Source organism: Anopheles gambiae, chromosome X, assembly GCF_943734735.2.
Source record: "Anopheles gambiae chromosome X, idAnoGambNW_F1_1, whole genome shotgun sequence".
Lineage (NCBI taxonomy): Eukaryota > Metazoa > Arthropoda > Insecta > Diptera > Culicidae > Anopheles > Anopheles gambiae.
In genome coordinates this window covers 12,548,357-12,566,518 of record NC_064600.1, presented here as the reverse complement: position 1 = coordinate 12,566,518, position 18,162 = coordinate 12,548,357, and the positions used below count along the sequence as shown (strand labels likewise).

Sequence of the window (18,162 nt, the reverse complement as noted above, 5' to 3'; positions counted from 1 at the left end):
ACTTAAAAGCGAACGGGTAATTCGGACCGCAATGTCCGGTTTTGTTTTTTTGCAGGTTTGAAGGGGACCGCTCACGTCCTTGTCGATCAATCGCTCATTCGTAGCGGGCCGATTGTTAAACAGCCGAACAATTGACGAGAAAGAAAAAAAAAAACAAGCACGAAATTTGCATCACAAATCACAACCGGCGAAAGAACAAAGTCAAAAAAAGTTTGGTAACTGAGTAACTTCATTTACAATTTCGATTGGCAGCGATTGGCACAGGGCAGGCTAGAATGGGAAGGGAACATTTGCGGATTTGCGTACGTGCGCCTGTGCGTCTCCACACGCCGGGGTTCGCCGTCTACTTTCTCTTTTCGCTTCCATGCGGGGTGGCGGCCTTGTTGTCGTACTGCGCACGGTGGCAAGCGGGTTTATAATTGCTTTTATCAAATTGATGATCTTTTTTTTGTAATATCGAGCTAAACATTATCCCCCATCTGTGCGAGAAAATGAGACCCAAAAGCGAGACAGGGAAAATCGTTTTTAATTTAATTATAATCTTTCATTTTTAATCGCATATCTTTCCCTTTCCCGCGCCCAATTGGTGCAGGCCTCATTTCAGGGCCATAAAAAAATGCCTCACTATCTCGAAAGCCACCGTTTTTGGAATGTCAGCCCGCTTCTTCAGTGCTGTTGCTTCTTGTCCACTCTTGTCGCTCTGTCGCTGCTCTCTTATTTGCTCTCACTTAATAATCCCTTTTTTTTCAAAGGTGTCTGCTTTCACTCCCTTCGCAAACGAAAAGATGTTCATACCTACGTTGTGTATGTGTGTGTGTGTATGTCTATAGTTGCCTTCACACCTTGCCGCACCCCTCAAAAAGACACATGCACCCACGTCGGGGTTTGTCGCGTTTGGGGGAAAGGCTGTCCCGCTCTGGCCGGGACCGAACAGGGCGGCCATTTACGGACATCCGGACGGTGTATCGCTGGCTGGCTGGCTTGGCCGCTGCCCGGACGTAGACTCTCGGACCGGGACCCCATCTCAGTGTCCGCCGGGACTGTGACGTGATCGGTGTTGCGTTCGTCTTGCTGTTTTTAGTGTTGTCTTTGGTTTGTTTGTTTGTTTTTTTTCTCTCTCTCTCTCTCCCTTTCCCTTCTTTCCGTCCGTGTGCGTTTGCAGCGTTTGCCACTCACGGTCCCGCTCGGTGCAACCAAAAATTGCAAATTCGCTATGCAGCTGTAGCAAGCGCAATGCGTCGTCTTCTATCAACAGGTTCGCGTACGGGCCATCCTCGGCGAAAGGCAGCGCGAAAGCTTGACGTAATCTCGTAATCCGTGCGCCTGGTTGGAAAGTGCTTGGGAGGCAAACCTCTTTCTCGCCAAACAGATCCGCGCAATCAAGCCGCAACAAAGCAACTGCTGGCTAACAATCAACGGGATCCGTGGCTCGCTATCGCTCGCTGCTTCTTGTTTGAGGGAAAACCGAACGCTTGTTTGAAACAAAAACAACCGGTGGTGCCGCTGGTAAGCGAAACGGTTTCTTTTTTTTTTGGTGTTTTGTGTGTGTTTTCCTTTATTTTTGGCGATCACGGTTTTTCACGTGGGTTTTTTTTCGATTAGTGCTCCCGTTACACGGGTCGGCACTATTACGAGCTGTGAGTGTGTTTGTGTGTGTAGCTTCTCCAATACGCGCGTACGTTGACGAAATTGTAACCGAATGCCCAAACAGCCGTACCGAACTGTGTGAACTGAAAGCGCTAAACAAGAGAGAGAGAGAGAGAGAGAGAGAGAGAGAGAGAAGAAAAAAAGGAAAAAACTAATCCAAATTGAACGCTTTCCCAAGTGTGTGTAGATAAATGTTTGTGTGCGTGTGTGGTGATTAATTTTGTAAAGTGTTACGGTTTTCGTATTGCTAGTGACGATTACGCTTCCCCCGAGACGTGCGGAACACGCGGAAATTACTGACAGAGAGAGAGAGAGAGAGAGAGAGAGAGAGAGAGAGAGAGAGAGAGAGAGAGAGAAAGAGAGAAAACAACAACTACAGCCCCCCAACAAAAACACCACAGGTAAGAGAAAAAAGGTGCGAAAGTGATTTGAAATTAATTTTTAACCACCGCCGAAACAACAACTGCCATCCGTCAAGCGTTAAGCTCCATTTGCTAACACTTCATTACGCTTGCTTCCTTCCGGGGCTGCCGGCGGGCGAGCCAGACTGTGCAGGGCAACAAGCGAGCGGGGAGGGATGCAGCTACAAGAAAACAAAAACTGCAAATAACAAACATGAAAATGGGGCAGCCGGCAAACGCGCGGTGGGATGCTTCCTGCTAAGGCCGTAACGTAACGGCCATACTGTTAACACCTCTTGAAGAATGTGTTGAAGGGGTTCAAACAAGCGCGAGTAGCGAAGGGAAAGGCGGCATAATGCTGTTTTGCTGTAAAGGCCACTGCTAAGGGCTTTGAAGGATTATGTTTTGTTTTTCTTCTTCTCATATCAAACGCTTCCGCCTGCGCGTCTTGTTACGTGTAGCTAAAAGCCCCCAAGATCGTCAACCTAAAAAGTGGATCCTTGAGCTTTTAAACAGAGAGAGAGAGAGAAAAAAAAGAAGACCTGCAGGATCATAGCCACTCCCCAGCACTGTGCTCCCAAGGACTTTGCTATGAAATACAAAATAAAGAAATATTTTGGCATTGCCGGTTAGCAACGAAAACGAAAAGAAAAACAAAAACGTTATAACCTCGCTACGGGGTTCGTCGCTTGGTGCACGCTTTGCAGCAATGTTCCCTCATCTCTCATCGCCCGCCTCTTTCCGTGCGTTCCATTTCACTCGCGATTGTGCTTTATTTTCCCCTTTTTTAGCACACAATAATCCCCAATCCTTTCACTTTGCTGCCCGCACGGCGGAAGGTTGCGCCGGCCCGGTACTTGGGAAAAGCAATATTCCCGTCAAGGTAATATTGTTGGCGGGGCCGAAAGAAAAGAAACAACACCAACAGCAGGACGACGACAACCTATCTGGATCTAGACTTCTTTTCTTCTCACTTTCGATGTTGCGCTTGTGTTGCAACGAATTACAAATCTATGGCCAATGTATGGCTCCCGGACTTTTGTTGCGGGTTTTGTGGTTTTCTTTTCGTCATCGGCGGCGTCCCCTTTCGATGCGGACGGGGCGCGCTATTACGTCAGGGTGTTGAACTTTCGGTGCGCGCGCGGGAGATGGGGTGCTTGCAGCCTCGAGTCTCCATCTCCCCCCCACTAGTTCCGACTTCCTTGGGGCGCAGTCCTCCCGCTGTGTTATCAAGGCACGGTCGCGTCGTTTGTTCGTTTGCGGTTTTTTCGGTCGAAATTTAAGGCAAGCGGTTCAAATGCGAGCTCGAACCGCTCTGATGTCACCGCTGCGTGATGATCACGCAACACGGGCAACTTGGGCCGGTTATGTGCCACGAAGCGTTTGATAGCGTTGCATCTGCGTTTTGTGATAATGGAAGGATGGGGATGAGCGGTTGGTGTAAAGTCGGATTCTATTGCCTGGTTACACGGAGCCACGGTGCGACAGTTTTGGCGATGACATCTCCAGCATGTTACGTGCAAGGTCAGAGCCTGATTGTTGTCCTACTAAAGATACTTTGCGTTTTGGAGCGGTAGTGCTGTTTGGGTGTTGGGAAATCGAGCTGCCATCGAGAAGCAAACAAAAGCAAACTAGTGATGGATAAAGTGGGCGAAAATCTCGAGTCGGTCCCGATGCGACTCTGATAATTTGGGAACAGACTCTTGAAGATAGGTCCGTGCAGCATTATCCGGAGTCGTTAGGATTAGTCTGAAGTTGTCTGGAATTTTCTTGAGTCGTCTAGAGTCGTCCTGAGTAGTCCGGAGTCGGAGTCGTGCGGAGTCGGAGTCGTCCGCAGTTGTTCTGAGTCGTATAAAGTCTTCCGAAGTCGTCCTAAGTCGTCTGGAGTCGTCCTGAGTAGTCCGGAGTCGGAGTCGTCCAGAGTCGTCCTGAGTCGTCCGAAGTCGGTCTGAAATGTCCAGAGTCGTCCGGAGTCGTTCTGAGTCGTTCGGAGTTGTCCTAAGTCGTCAAGACTCGAAGTCGTCCAGGTTATCGACAGTCGGTCTCCTAAATAAAGATCTGTATACGAAATGTACGTGCAACATGAAAGACAAAAAATAAACACAACGAAATGAAATCACAAGCACAAGCACATTGCATCGGACGACTTCAATTGACTCCGAATGGCTCCAATTCCAGTCGACTCTGGACAACTCCGAGTGATTCTGAACAACGCAAGACGACCCAGGACGACTCAGGACAACTCCAGACGACTCCGAATCCGAACGACTTCAGGCGACTCCGTACGACTCCAACTCCGCGCGGAACTAGTGGTTCCCATTTTGCCGGAGTCGGAATCAGGCTAACAATAGTCGAAGTCGGATCAGAGTCGTGGATGCGCTCCAGAGAGCACCTCGCAAGTCTAAACGCTAGTCATTAAGGGAGATATTAGATGTCTGTGCCTCACAAGCTGAACGCTTCTGTTGTACAACCCGGGACACAGTGGAGGAGATTGAACCGCTCATTTGACATCTTGATGAGCTTTTTCTTCTCGTTCCTTTTTCGCATGTTGATCGAATCGCCACCGATCGGGTCTCCTTCTTTTCAAAAGACTTCACAGCGTGGTTCTTGTACCGTCATCTTTCTTCTCTCCCCCACACGTAAGCCTAAACTACCCCTCTCTCCTCCTCTATTGCTCACCCTCTCTCTCTTTCACACTCTCTGTTACACCCTCTCTCTCTCTATCCCTCTTTGTATCTCTCTCGTTCGCGCGCGCATCATCCAAATCGATCAGTATTGTTGGCGCCTCGTATTTGCCATCTAGAGCTTGGAAGTTGTTTTTTTTTGGAGATTGATCTATCACACACTACCCCCTCCCCCCTTTTCTCACTCTCTCTCTCTCTCGCTCCCTTTCTTTCTGCACCACAAGCCCTTCGCATGCACCCTTTCGTTGTGCGAATGCGAAACAAGATGCAACCGAGATGGCGGGAGCAGCGGCAGAGTGTGTGAGTTTGTTGGGAAGGACGTGCGGCGTTCTGCAATAAGCCAAGACGGTGTGTGTGTGTGTGCGTGTGTGTGTCTGCGGGTGTGTGTTTAGCTACCCGCGCGCTCCTAGCGCAACGGAAAGACCGGCTTCGAAAGAGTAGAAATACGGGCGTCCACTTTAGCAAGGCAATCATTTACCACTGTGCGGCGCCAGCGACTAACACACAGCTCGACAGACGAACAGACGGGCAAGGCGTGCCAATTAGTTCGATCTAACAGCGGCAAGAACGAGTTCTGACCTTTTTGTTGTTGTTGTTGTTGTTGTTGCTGTTGCTGTTTGTTTACGTTCGTGTCCTGCGATCCCGATAGTGGAAGCCCCTTCCAATCCCGCACGCAAAGGGTAAGTTTAGGCGAAATAGGTCGTACGCCCGCAGTGGCAATCATGTACGCGCTACATTCGGAGATAAATTGACCGATTCCCGTTCCCGATCAAAGCACACACAAGAGCCGACAAGGTCTCCCCGCCAAGGTCTCCCCACCCCAACGTACCGGTGCTGCCGTGGTGAATTTGGCCGTGGTGAAATGCACAAAACTCGTCCGGGCATCGGCATTCGGCTGCCAAGATCGGGCGTTGCATTAGATTGGATGGAAGGGAGAGCTAGTTTTTCACGAGTGTCGGTGGGCTGTCGGTGGAAAAGCGCCATCGCTGTGTGTGCAGGTGAAGACAGCAAATCCCCCAACGGGTGGGGTGTACGAAACCGTAATCAAGCCCTTGCCACTAATCGGGCGGTAGGCTTCGGCTTCGGGGTTTAGTATTTTCTTCATCGGTGTTTTTGTTGTTGTTGTTGTAGCGCTTTCTGGCCACACACACACACATACACACGAGAATCAAAGGTTTTGGGTGGTTGGGCTGCCCCCACTCCCTCCTCCAGGTGTTTGTTGGACCCCGTTGGGCTAGTAGTGGCGACGGTGCGTGCGTGTGGGGCTACCGGTGAAGGTCTTTCGGAAGGAGACTTCGGGCGTCGCGAAATACACCTCGGTGATAGCGAGCGAGAGCGACAGAGAGAGAGAGAGATAAAAAGAGGGGGAGGGAGAGAAAGAGAGAGAGGGAGAGAGAGACAGTGAAAGAGAGCGTGTGTTTGGCGCCCGATTCCGTCCATCACGTGGCTGGCGTGGGCTTCTTGGGGGGCACCCGAGCACGCGCAGAGCAAAACACCAGCCACCCGATCGAACCGTGATCATTTGAGTGTTTGGAGCTGTTAGAGTCACTTGCATCTGCGCAGTGTAGCGTCGCAGACACGGCTGCCATAGTACACCGCCCGATCGACGCAACCATCGCAATCCACGAGCCCCAGGGTAAACGCGTCCAGAGTGGCATTAGTTTGTTTGTTTGGAATTTTGCTGTGTGGAGTTTATTAGCTCAACTTTTAGCAACCACAGTAGAACGTTTTATCATCTAGTCACTCTCACTCTCTCTTTCTTGGCCTAGAATATCCTAATCTAATTCTTTTTTGTTCCTTCAACCTTTCCGCTTATTGCTCTCTACTTGCATGTGCTCCTGGGGGGAATTTGTTCCGGAATGTCCACCACAAAACAAAATCCCCAAAAAAAAAAACAACAACAACCTGCGCAGAAAGCCTCCGGAACAGGAATCAGCAATCAATCCAGCCGTACAGCAGCCACCAACAGCAGCTGATCGCGATGAAGCCGTTTCACAGCTGGAGCAGTGCGGTGACGATCCTCACCCTCGCCCTGTGCGCCGGTGTGGCGCTCGCCGCCCCGAACGTGCGCGTCAAGCGCGGCGACGAGGTGGAAGTCATCGCGGACGCCGAATCCGCCGTCAACCCGCTAGCGTCCCAGGTTAGTGCCACAATTCCTTGTCCGTTCTGGTCCACATGGCATGGTGATACAGATACACACACACATACATTTCACAATACACACACACACACACACACACACACACACACACACACACACACACACACACAAGCGTTGCTCATCCCTTGGTGGGATTCGTTTTTGGGCAACAAAAAGGAGAAGGAAATTCATCGTCAACGTTGTGGTGGTGCAATTTGGTCAATAGAAAAGTGTGTCTGTGTGTGCGCGTGTTTAAGTGCATCTGTACGTGTGCTGAAGGTGCGATAAGTTACATACATCGCATCATCTTCTCGCATTTGACCTCCCCTAACTGACCCCCACCGCTCGATTGCCTCATTGTTTATGCGTGACCACACGGCACAGTGCAGCGCATCCTCGGCGCTGTGCTGTGGAGGTTTTCTCACGGCGCCTAACCTCAACCGGGAGCGCCATTGCTCAATGTCAGCTGTTTGCAGGGTTGCAGGGGGAGGGCGTTCTGCTCTATCATTCGATTGCCAGTGCCGGAGCTCCGAAGTTCTCCCTAACCTATCCCAACCATATGCCAGCGCAGCTGCTCCAAACTCCAAACTCCAGCAGAAACACGCTTGTGTTTGGGTTTGGGAGCGCGAAATTCTTGCACTGCTCAGGCAGCGCGCAGTTGCCTAATCTCCTTCCAGGCTGGCTCGAATGTGCGAGCGGGGGTTAGGTTTGGCTCCGTTTGCTCAATCAATGGCTGCCGCTGCAGGTCCGTTTTCGATCGGTCCCCTCCCCGCCTCTTTCAAACCGGTTCCTTTTTTATGCCATCAGCTGTGGCGGCCTCAAAGCATGGGTTTTGAGGGCGACTCGGCGGTCATAGGCAGCCTAGCCTGCGTGACTTACGTCTTTGGCGCGGTATCGGTATGGGTAGAAACGGATTCCGCATTGATCGGTTGCGGCTGGGTGAGACTTTGAATTTTGTTATTAAAATAGCAAATAATAGCAAATTGGCAATTGGAGAGCTATTGGCAACGGAATAGTCCTTGTTCGCAGTACGCAGAAAAACGAGTTGGCGAGTCCTGTACCCTTGCTACCAAGCGTACACTTGCATGTGAAGCAATCGGTGCAATTGCATTGCTGCCCAATTGGCCCCCCGTTTGGCACATATTGATTTCAGCATTTTCATTTCTTTTTTGCATAAACCAACCCCATGCACACCCGCAATACCCCTGCAGCATGTGCTCCAGCACGGCTAGAACACGGTCGCGGCCTCCCTTCCCCAGCGCATTTTTGAAGTTTGCATTGCGTTTGCGCCTTTTCCTTTGCTTTAGCGCTTCCACGTTGGTTGCAATATTCGCGCAGCTCCTTTTGCTTTCCAGCCTCTCGTGCACTACGGGCGGATCGAGTTCTTTGGGTGTGTACCACTCAATGCACTGTAGCAAGCGGCGAAGGCAACGAGCAAGCAAGCAAGCAAGCAGGCAAGCAAAAAAGAAAACCTTGCACACCCAAATGCAACGCAACGCCGTGTGGCGAGCTGTGAATGGAAAAAAGCGATTATTTCGCTATCCGAACACACACACATGAGGTCACTACAAAACGCCGTGTGTGTGTGTGTGTGCTCCGAAGGCAAACAAATAGAGGGCAAAAAAACATAAAATCGACCCATGCATTCATTAGAATGTTGCTGTAATAATGCTCCTTGCGGTCGTCGCCTTTTCCCTGCCACCCAATGGAGTTGTCTTTCTTTCTCATTACCCCCACCCCTCCCCATTGCCTCATTGGCCGTGTCGAACAGGTTTTGGATTTGCAAAACTGTTGCATCGATCATACGACACCTTCCACACACACACACACACACCCACTGGCTCACTCACAGCAAGCAACGGGGCTCGAGACACCCACTGCCTGCTTGAACCACCAGCGGAAAGTGAAGCGAAAAGGCGCCGTTTGCCCAGTTGGAGGCTGTGAAAGTAACAGAACCGAAACGGGACCGCTATGCACCGCTTTCGTGACCGATTTGCCTGTTCGCGGTTCCTTTCGGAGTAGCGTATCGGCTCAACACAGCTTCCACGGCGCGAGGAGTGATTTTGGGGTTGCGTCGCGTTCGTCATAAATCAGCACCCTCCAAAAATGGAGGACAAACAAAAAACCCCCACAACAACGCAGAACCAGTATGTTAACCCTGAAATGAAGCACGTGAAAGTGAAATGAAACCGTAACCCATAGGCCCACAAAAAAGGGGGGAAAAAACTGCACGCCACGCGTGAGCGCGCCCATTGCATAATGTGAAGCGAGCACGACGTTTTATCTTAAAGTTGGGCGTCTTGCTCGCTTCTTTTCTCTGCACTCTCTCTCTCTCTCTCCTCTTTTTGCGGACCACTTTTCGTGTGCGCTATCCGGCTCGAGGTGAGCAAGACATTGCTCAGATCTGTTACAAGAGCAGCAGCAGCAGCAGTGACAGACGATGACGAAAACACCTGTTCCACGAAAACACGGCAGAGCATCCCGAACGCACGCGCGTTTGTGTCTCTGTGTGTGTGTGTAGGGGAAAGTATGCTTCCTGCGTTAGTTGAAGGTCACACTTGGAACGGAGAGGGGGGAAATGGGGATTCAGGTCGGCCAATGAACTCGATCGCAGTGCGTTTTGCGTAACCTGGACGGTCTTCGTTAGCTTCTGCGATGCAAGCGACGAACCCGAGAAGCGATCTGATAAGCGAGGCTAGGCTTTCCTTTTGGATCACTGGGTCGCTTTTGGGCGCCATGGTCACAACGACACGACCCAGCACCTTACATCAGCGTGGCCGCGCTGCCGGATTGCTTCATGTCGCTCGTGGTCGGTGGACAACAGCTCTCTTCAGCCACCTGAGCAACTCTTCCATTTGGATTGGCGCAGACAGTTTTCGTGCACAGCTTGCTAAGTGTACCCTGTAGCCAACAACAACAAAAAAGCAGCCATAAATTTCCTTTCCCCCTTTGCGCGTGTGTAGTACAGAGTGCGATGGTTTACCTCCGTGCAGTACCGTGCTGTACCAGAAGTGATGTAAAAGGATCCGACGTAAGCGGACTCAAGCCGGCACAAAAGCACTGTGCACCGTGGTTGGAGTGGCTCTGTCGGCCAGTTACCGTCCAACACATCGTCGCCACTTGGCCGCACGTGTACTTCAGTCCTGGAAGGGGGGAAAACCATTAAAAAAAAAACTGCATCCGCTAGAAGGGTGACATCATGATTGGAATGATTTAGTCATTTGCTGGAACCTACCAAAATGCGCTTTGATTTTGCGAAAGGAAGCGAGGGGGAAAGGCCAACCAAAAAACATTGTTGCGTCATACGCAGACTGTTCTTCCACTTATCAAACATTGCCAAACGAATGGTGAAGAAGCAACACGCTTGCAGATCGTTTATCACACATTTATAGATCTCTCCAGCCAGCCGATGACAACAAAACACCTCCAATTATCTCATTAGGCAGTCGCACACACACACACACACCCAAGCATCGGCACGAGGGTGCTCGAAACAGGTTTGCTGTTGGGCAAAACTAAAAGCCCCCGACACCGATGCGCATCCCAGACTGTTCGCTCCTCCCTTTCGCTTTCGATGTGTGAAATCGAGCGCTGCGGTCAGCGTATACAACAACCGGGCCTGACGTAACGGCCCGAGTAACGGGTGCCCCAAATCCGTGCGATGCCGTAACGGAATCGGCGTGCGTGTGGATCTTCTTCGTCTACCGCGGCCCATCCTCGATCACACTTCCTCATGCTTCGCACACTCACGTACACGCACAAGCTCGTTCGCGCGCGCGCTCTCTCTCTCTCTCTTCCTGCGTTCGTCGCCATCTTCGTTACACTTTTGCACGTGCTTTCTCCTTGAGCTGTTTTTCCTTTGTGTGATGTTTATTTTTGTGTCGGACAAGCGGTGCCAAGCTGACCTAATTGGGTGCGCTTCACTCTCACTCTTCGCTCACTCTTCGCTCGCGCTGAAGGGATTGCGTTACGTGGGCCGTGCTTGTGCTTGAGTGTTACTGCATACTTTGCACTTTCACGCGCGCCCATCTGCTTCCCGAATACTTGCGCACTATTCCATTTGGTGCAGTTTCTCGCTTGCTGTTTTTATTGTGCGTGTGTTGTTTTTACGCATTTCACCGCTCGCTGCTTCGACGCTATTGACGCTACAGGTGTTGCGTGCGGGTAGTTCACTAATACTGTACCACTTAGCTTAGTATACCGCTCGTGAGAGAGCGCATGCAGTCAGGTGTGCACTCATTTTCATCGCTGTAGTTTCTACACTCTTCGCTCGCTCCTTCCTGTGTGCGGTGGCGCTTCGCAACACACCTTTTTACTGCTCGCCTCGTCCTCTCGCCTTATACGCAATGTTTGTTTCTTCCTTTCTTTTTTTTCGTTTCTCTTCGCTTTCTCCCGGCCTCTTCCATACAGGATGCGGTAGCCATCGGCGACGACCTTGACCGTGACAAGCGCAAAGTTCCCGACCCGAAGTACGAGACCAAGAACGCCATCCTAGGATTCGTGTTTGGAGTGAGTACATGCATTAGCTGAAATACCTCTCATTAGTAGCTTCACAACTCCTGGTTCCCTCTTTCCCGCTCAGTTTTTGTTGTTGTTGTTTTTGTTACTAATCATCAGTTTGTAGCTCTGTGGGTAGTGCAGGCACTGGTTTCTAATGGTGGTTGGTGTCTTTAATTTATATCCTTTAACCACACGGAGATGCTGTACGCTGACAATTGTAACACGTATGCCCCTATACTGTCTACATTCCCTCGACTGCAACAAACAACCTCTCTGGTACTGTAAAGGCTCCCCAACCAAGCGCTACATCCGATTACGGGCGCTGAGCTTCGCTTCCTGGCAAAGCGAGCCTCTATTTTAATTCCTAGTAGTTACAAAACTGGTACGCAACCGACACTAGACAAGAAAAGACACCAGCTGGCCTTCAAGCGGTCAGTATCGCTAACCAGATTGCAACGGTGGTGGCGAGCAACGACGCCAAATGGTGGAACATTGGGCAGATGCAGGAAAACCCTTACATGTGCCTGGTCCACATTCCAGTTTGACGAGATTTTGCAGCACCAAATCCATGCCCCTCTTCCCGCTCCAGCCTTCTGTATCGGCCTATCTATTTATCTTAGTCTCACTCCTTTTCCCCTTGTTGTTTTGCTGCTCAACAAACAGAGGGTTGATTTAATGAGTGGTTTGTGTGTGTTTTTTTTTATTAATGCAACCGTTAGAACGCTCTATTTCTTTGTGAACGCGCAGTACGTTTCACTTTCTATTTCGCCACACTGTACGTATGCGCCGTATACACCAGGGACGACCTTCGCTAGCGTTTAGTAACTGTTGGGCTTCGTACACTCGCGACACGCATCGAAAGACTGCAAGCGACGAACCCGCTGATTGATTAATGAATCATTCATGGATTAATGAAGGCAAAGTGGAGCAGCAAAGATTCAAATTTTCACAAAAAAAGAAACCCTTACAATACAAGCTCACCTATAGATAAACGCAACCCACAACAAACATTAGAGTCATTGAAGTGTCAGGCTACAGGCAGCAAGCAAGCTTCGACGGAGGTTGCCGTTTTCATTTTTGTTGGTCATTTCATTTGGTCACCAACCGGCTAAGGCTTACCCGTCCCTCCCTTCCTCTTTAGTCTTTATTCCCATTAGCACATTAGAAACCGCCCATGGCTGGGTCGTGCGGCCACGCTCGGAAACTGTCTCAGTCGGTCAGTAAGCTGTGCGTGATTTTTCGGTTAAGGCCGTTAAGTTGAGCTCCCCGCTTGGCCCGGGTAGGTTGCAACTGACCGTAGGACGGGCAGGATGAAAGTAGTTGACCCCAGCTTAGTAACCGCATTTGAGAGCTCAGTTTTTTTTTTCTTTTTTTTTGTGTCAACGCTACTCGAAGATTAGATACCGACGGTCGGTGTGGTTGTTTTGAGAAATCGAGCGCATTCAATTTTCAAGTTCAACGAGATTTTAAACTGTAAACAAAAAAGAAACACGTACCTATGTAGGCTCCATTATATAAAGGTTCCATTGCAAGACAATAGGTTTTTGGACGCTGGAAAGCTGTAACAAAACAGACTTGGACTGTTGCTGGATACTGATACTGAATACGACCATCACACACTGCGCCCCTTAACTCCTCCATCAGCCTTGAGGGGCTGTAAAACAGACTCCTTTTTTACCCTTTCCCATTTCCCTATGCACTTCTTAATGTACATCTTACTATTTTCCATGGCTTGGTGTACAGAAGCATCTCCAAAGGTACTGGGCAGACACTGTATCTCAGATTCATAGGCCGATGAAGTTCACCCAATAGTTCCTTCCTCTGAGGGCACTTCGTTTCGTACGAAATTCCATTTGGCCAGACTACAATTGAATCTCTTTATAGTCAAAGTTGTCGGTTTTATTTTGATATTTTGTGCCACTCTTCCTATTCCTTCTGTAAACGACGAAACTTCACGATACCGTGTCTGTCTCGTTCCTGGTGTACATTTTAAACTGGTGACAAGGTTTGATGTCGCTTCCTCTCTCTCTCTCTTTCTTTCTACCCGTTTGCTACCACTAATAACATATCTCCCGTCCACCCTGTATCTTACCTTCACCTCTCCACCTGCTCTGCTGGAATGCGCCATCCCGTCAATCAAAATGCGTGCAACACCACCAACCAAACCAAAACCCGAACCCGAAAAAAAAAAAACAAAACGAAACAAAACGAAAATCGAGTAGAAAATCAACTCGTTCATCGACGCGAAGACGCGCTTCATTGACAAGCTGGACCACGCGAACATTGAGAAGAACAAGCAGCACCACATCGAGCCGCCGAAGCCGGTGCCCGACTTCCAGTCGCTGATCTCGTCCGTCATCACGCCGAAGGTGCAGTTCATCACGTCCAAGATCGGTTCGCTCAGCGGCAGCTTCCTGGGCGGCTCGTCCGGCGGCCACGGCAGCGACGACGACCATCACGGCAACGGCGGCGGTGGCGGTGCGCCCCAGCTCGGCAACATCGTCTCGTCGCTGCTGAAGCTGTCCGGGCCGATCCTGTCCGGTTCGTCCGGCTCGCAGCACGGTGGCTCCAATACGGTTTCGCTAGGCGATCACGACGATGACGAGTAGGCGCCCCGTCGTTGCGCCCAGGAGCTCCACCGGTCTGCGAGGAGGTGTCCCGGCTAGGCCCGGTCGTGTCGTGGTGACCGCTAGCGGTGCCCACGACGAGAAGCGATAACGGGCTGGGCGTCCCGATTAAAACACTCATTACTGCAAACGGGGCAACCGGGACGCTTGCGAACACAAGCTGTTCAGATATTCGCAGACACACATTCATTCATCCCCTTGATTGCTCATTCATTCACAAACACACACACACACACATACATACACATACGTTGAACGTAACGTATGTTAGGATATCGGAATTGATGCTTTTATTTAATTTGATCGCCAAATGCAACAGGAACGGCTGTTGTTGTTTTGTTTTGTTTGTTAGCAAAGCCGGCATGAAGCTTAGCAAAAGGAGTCAAGAGGAGGAGATTAAAAAAAATCGAAGAGGGATCAGAAATGGGATTTAAAAACATAATGCATTCTTCATACTTCTACTCACATCTGTTGTCTTTCTACCCACTTTCTTTTACACAGTCTATGAATTCTCTCTCTCTCTCTCTCTCTCTCTCTCTCTCTCTCTCTCTCTCTTACTACTCTGTTCTTTCGCCACTAACAAAACAGCTTTTACTTTCTTCGCCCTATCCCACTGTTGACATTAGTTATTCGTGGTTATTAGTTTTTATAGCCTGGTTATTATTCAAAGTTATTCAAATTCTACTGACTTTGCTACTGAATTGTTTTGCGAGAAAAGATCGAGTGAGATACAGAAAGAGAGAAAAAGTGCTAGAAACATCAATAGTAACAAGGGAATTAATTGTAGTTTGAGGTTAGGAACATGCGCATCATCCTCCCATAGGTACAGTCCAGATCCAGTGCTGTGCATAAGCATAACAGTGGTGTGTCCGGAAAATAATTACAGTTTGTTTTAAGATAAGCCCATAATATTTACATTTGCAAAGCAAGCTTTTGCAGCTCATCAAGCCTCACACATTCACACACACACACAGACGCAACATATACATGCAGGAATCATTTTCCATCCCGTTTGTTTGAGCTTAAGATGGTAAGGCGTCTTTTTACTGACGCAACGAAAAGTGTCATTTGAGCCAATCACTGGTTTAAGCACTGGAAATCGCAATTGTGCAGTTGTTTGTATTTTTCGTTTTTTTTTTTTTTGTAATCGGTTCCTTCAAAACAGTTCCTTCCCTTCTACTGCCTACGAAGAGAGTGCCGTTGTAGGTTGAATAAATGCGGCTTTTGATTTGTGGTACGGTAGCGTCTAAACACACTAAATGCTCGTTCCCAGCGTAAGGTTCGTCGCTTGTGGGGCACAATGGGTGAAAGAGCGCTTGTATTTCTTACTCTCTATTTAAAACGATTGGTTGTGGTAGGGTTTCTAGGCAAGCAAACGAAAATGAAAAAAAAAAACAAAAAAACAAAAGTAAGATGCAAGAGAATGAAGTAAGAAGGAGCAAGCCTAAAGCAAGCAATAGCTAAGCACAAAACACATGCAACTAGTACGCTAGCGAAAAATAGAACTACCAACGAATCTTCGAGGCACAGTGCAGAAGAACTCCAGCTCAGTCAGTCACCATTTTACAAAAAACCAACATCGAAAGTAACCATACGTACGGGCTCTAGTATGTCTCATTTTCTTCTATGTGTAAATAATGGATTAATAAAATGCAAATCTTATTCACAAATCTACCCTGTACCCTGTGTGTTGATTCACTGACTTTTGGTTGTTGCTCTTCGTTTCCCTTTCATCCGCGCCGAAGCGGTAATCTGGGTTTGTTTGTTGAGGTATGGAACCAGAAAAGGCGCATGAAGTCTGTAATTAGTGTAATTATTTGGCAATATTGGGTTGTAATTCTACGAACGAGGGGAAAGTAACGAAGCAAAAATGTATGCAAGCGTTCTGCAAACAAATACACATTATCGGCGTACAGTAACACTAACACTCACACCACCATGTCGCATGTCGTATGTTTGTTTGCTGGTACAGGGAAACTGATTCGATTATCACTCGCGCACTCCGTGCACCGTCTGCGATCTAGACGATTAATTTGTCTCGTTTCTGTTCTGGTCCCGCGCAGGCTAGCAAGCAGTCAGCCCAGGCGGTCAAAGACGCCATCCACCCGACCAAGGCCCCGGTCTCGGTAACGACGGACGATACGCCCGACTTCGATCGGCAGAAGGTGTCCCTCCAGGTGCCGGATGAGCTGTTCGGCAGCTCGTTTACCCTGGTGACGAACATATCGGGGCGCATCGGCGATCTCATCATGGTAGGGAAGGCGGATTTACATTCAAGATTATGCGTTAAATAGAAACACACACACATACGCCAAGCAACTAATTTTGCGCAATTTTTGCGCTACCCTCTTCACAGAGCACGGCACGCCGGGCTGGCGAATTTTTCTGGGTGTTCCAGCCCCTGTTCGGCAAGCACCTCACGATCGAGATCCCGACGACGACGACGACGACGACGACGCCGCGTACGACCACGACGACCCGGGCCGCTCGCACCACCACGCCCGATACCGCCCTCGTGCTCGACCTGCTGTCCAGCGCAACCGACACGAACGACATCTGAAGCTAGGCGGCCACGGGTTTTACAGTTTCCTATTACACTCACTCAGTTATTTATTACGAAAAGACGAGTACGATTATGGCCTGTTTTCATTCACGACAACGAAACAAAAACACACATGGTGAAGATTATTATTACAGAAATCTAGCTACCTTTTTTTGTATAGCAAAAGTTTAGTTAGGTAATGGATATGGTTTATGAGCACCCGGCGGAAAGTGTTAAGCAGTAAAGCGAGCAATAAAGGCTTCACACCAGCAGTCAGGCGGTAGAGTTGAATGGCTAGCAAGAAAGAAACCCCATTTCCTCGTTTCTTTCGACGCGTAGACCTTTTCCGCCTAAAAGTATGCAATCCGCGGTACAATGTTTGAAAAGCTTTTCCAGCCACCAGACCACCAGAAGAGTGGAAGCAGGGTGTTATTCAATCCTCAATGCCGCCTTCAAGATCCCCAGATCCTATTCTGCAGACTTGCGCCCCTTGCTACAAATTTCGTCGGTAGATACCAAGCTGGGTTTTTGGTGGCAAATCGACACCCAATCAAATGTTTACTCTTCGGAAGATCCTCCAGAAGTGTCAAGAGCGCTAGATTAGTGACGGGTAATGTTGACAAAAATCTGTAGTTGATTTCGAACCAACTCCGATAGTTTCGGAACGAACTCTGGAAGGTAGGTCCACACAGTAATATCCGTTTCGGAATCGTCTAGAGTCGCCCGGAGCTGTCCGGAATCGGTTGATGTCGGGGTCGTCCGAAGTCGTTCCATGTCGGTCTTCCAAACAAAGGTCTGTGTACGAAATGCACATGCAAAGTGGATGCTCATTGATCTGGATGGCTCCAGTTGATTTCGTACGACTACAGACGACTCCGAATGAATCCGATTCCTGTCGACTCCATCCGACTACGGATGACTCTGACTCCGAACGACTCCTGGCTCCGAACGAGTCGATCGGAGTGACTCCAATTTCGGAAAACTCCAACTTCGAAAGCCTCCGGTCGACGTCGGACGACTTCGGACAACTCCAGACGACTCTGAACGACTTCGGACGACTCCGACTCCAGGCAGAACTAGAGGTTCCAATTTTGCTGGAGTCGAATCGAAATCGTGCGTGCACTCCAGAACCCTATGCACTACCTATTTATCGACGTCAAGGCGGCCTACGACACCACAGACCGATGTCCGAATTGACTCTCATGTCTACTCCTCAACATCACCCTGGAAGGTGTCATTCGAAGCGCGGGGCTAGTAAAGGAGTTATTGGTTATATTGGGACGGTTGTTACTTCGGACAACGACATCAGAAACTAAATCCGGAAACCCATTATGCAGGGGAATTATGCATACTACATGCTCCAGCGAGTGCTGAGATCCAGTAGGCTTCGAGCCCGCATGAAATGTGACATATATCGCAAATTGATTCGCCCGGTGGTCCTCTATGGACACGAGTCCTGGACCATCCGAGCGGAGTATGCAAACGCTCTGGACGTGTTTGAGCGACGCATCCTCCGGACCATGTTTGGCGGTGTGTTCGAGCATGGAGCGTCGAGGAGAAGGATGAACCACGAGCTTGCTGAGCTGTACGGCGAACCGAGCATCCTGACGGTGGCGAAGGC

General features: G+C 49.5%; 1 protein-coding gene and 1 long non-coding RNA gene across 7 annotated transcripts; both read left to right on the top strand.

The window, feature by feature from the left end:
- Positions 1-150: 150 nt before the first annotated feature.
- On the top strand, positions 151-1,977 carry LOC133392165 (uncharacterized). The gene is made up of 2 exons (XR_009765498.1): positions 151-1,092; positions 1,826-1,977. It is a non-coding gene; the product is annotated as an uncharacterized LOC133392165 (long non-coding RNA).
- A 41-nt stretch (positions 1,978-2,018) lies between these two features.
- LOC4575960 (uncharacterized) lies at positions 2,019-16,813 on the top strand. Of its 6 annotated transcripts, none has more exons than XM_061651196.1 (5): positions 2,019-2,048; positions 6,646-6,872; positions 11,283-11,381; positions 16,063-16,251; positions 16,358-16,813. In XM_061651196.1, the coding sequence occupies exons 2-5, from the start codon at positions 6,714-6,716 to the stop codon at positions 16,679-16,681; spliced, it is 771 nt and encodes a 256-aa protein (XP_061507180.1). In that variant the 5' UTR covers positions 2,019-2,048; positions 6,646-6,713; the 3' UTR covers positions 16,682-16,813. The 6 variants fall into 6 exon arrangements, with proteins under 6 accessions (XP_061507180.1, XP_003437063.1, XP_061507174.1 ...); XM_061651190.1 differs by lacking the exon at positions 2,019-2,048 and adding an exon at positions 5,196-5,412; XM_003437016.2 differs by lacking the exon at positions 2,019-2,048 and adding an exon at positions 6,151-6,368 and having other exon boundaries at positions 16,356-16,682.
- Positions 16,814-18,162: the final 1,349 nt, after the last annotated feature.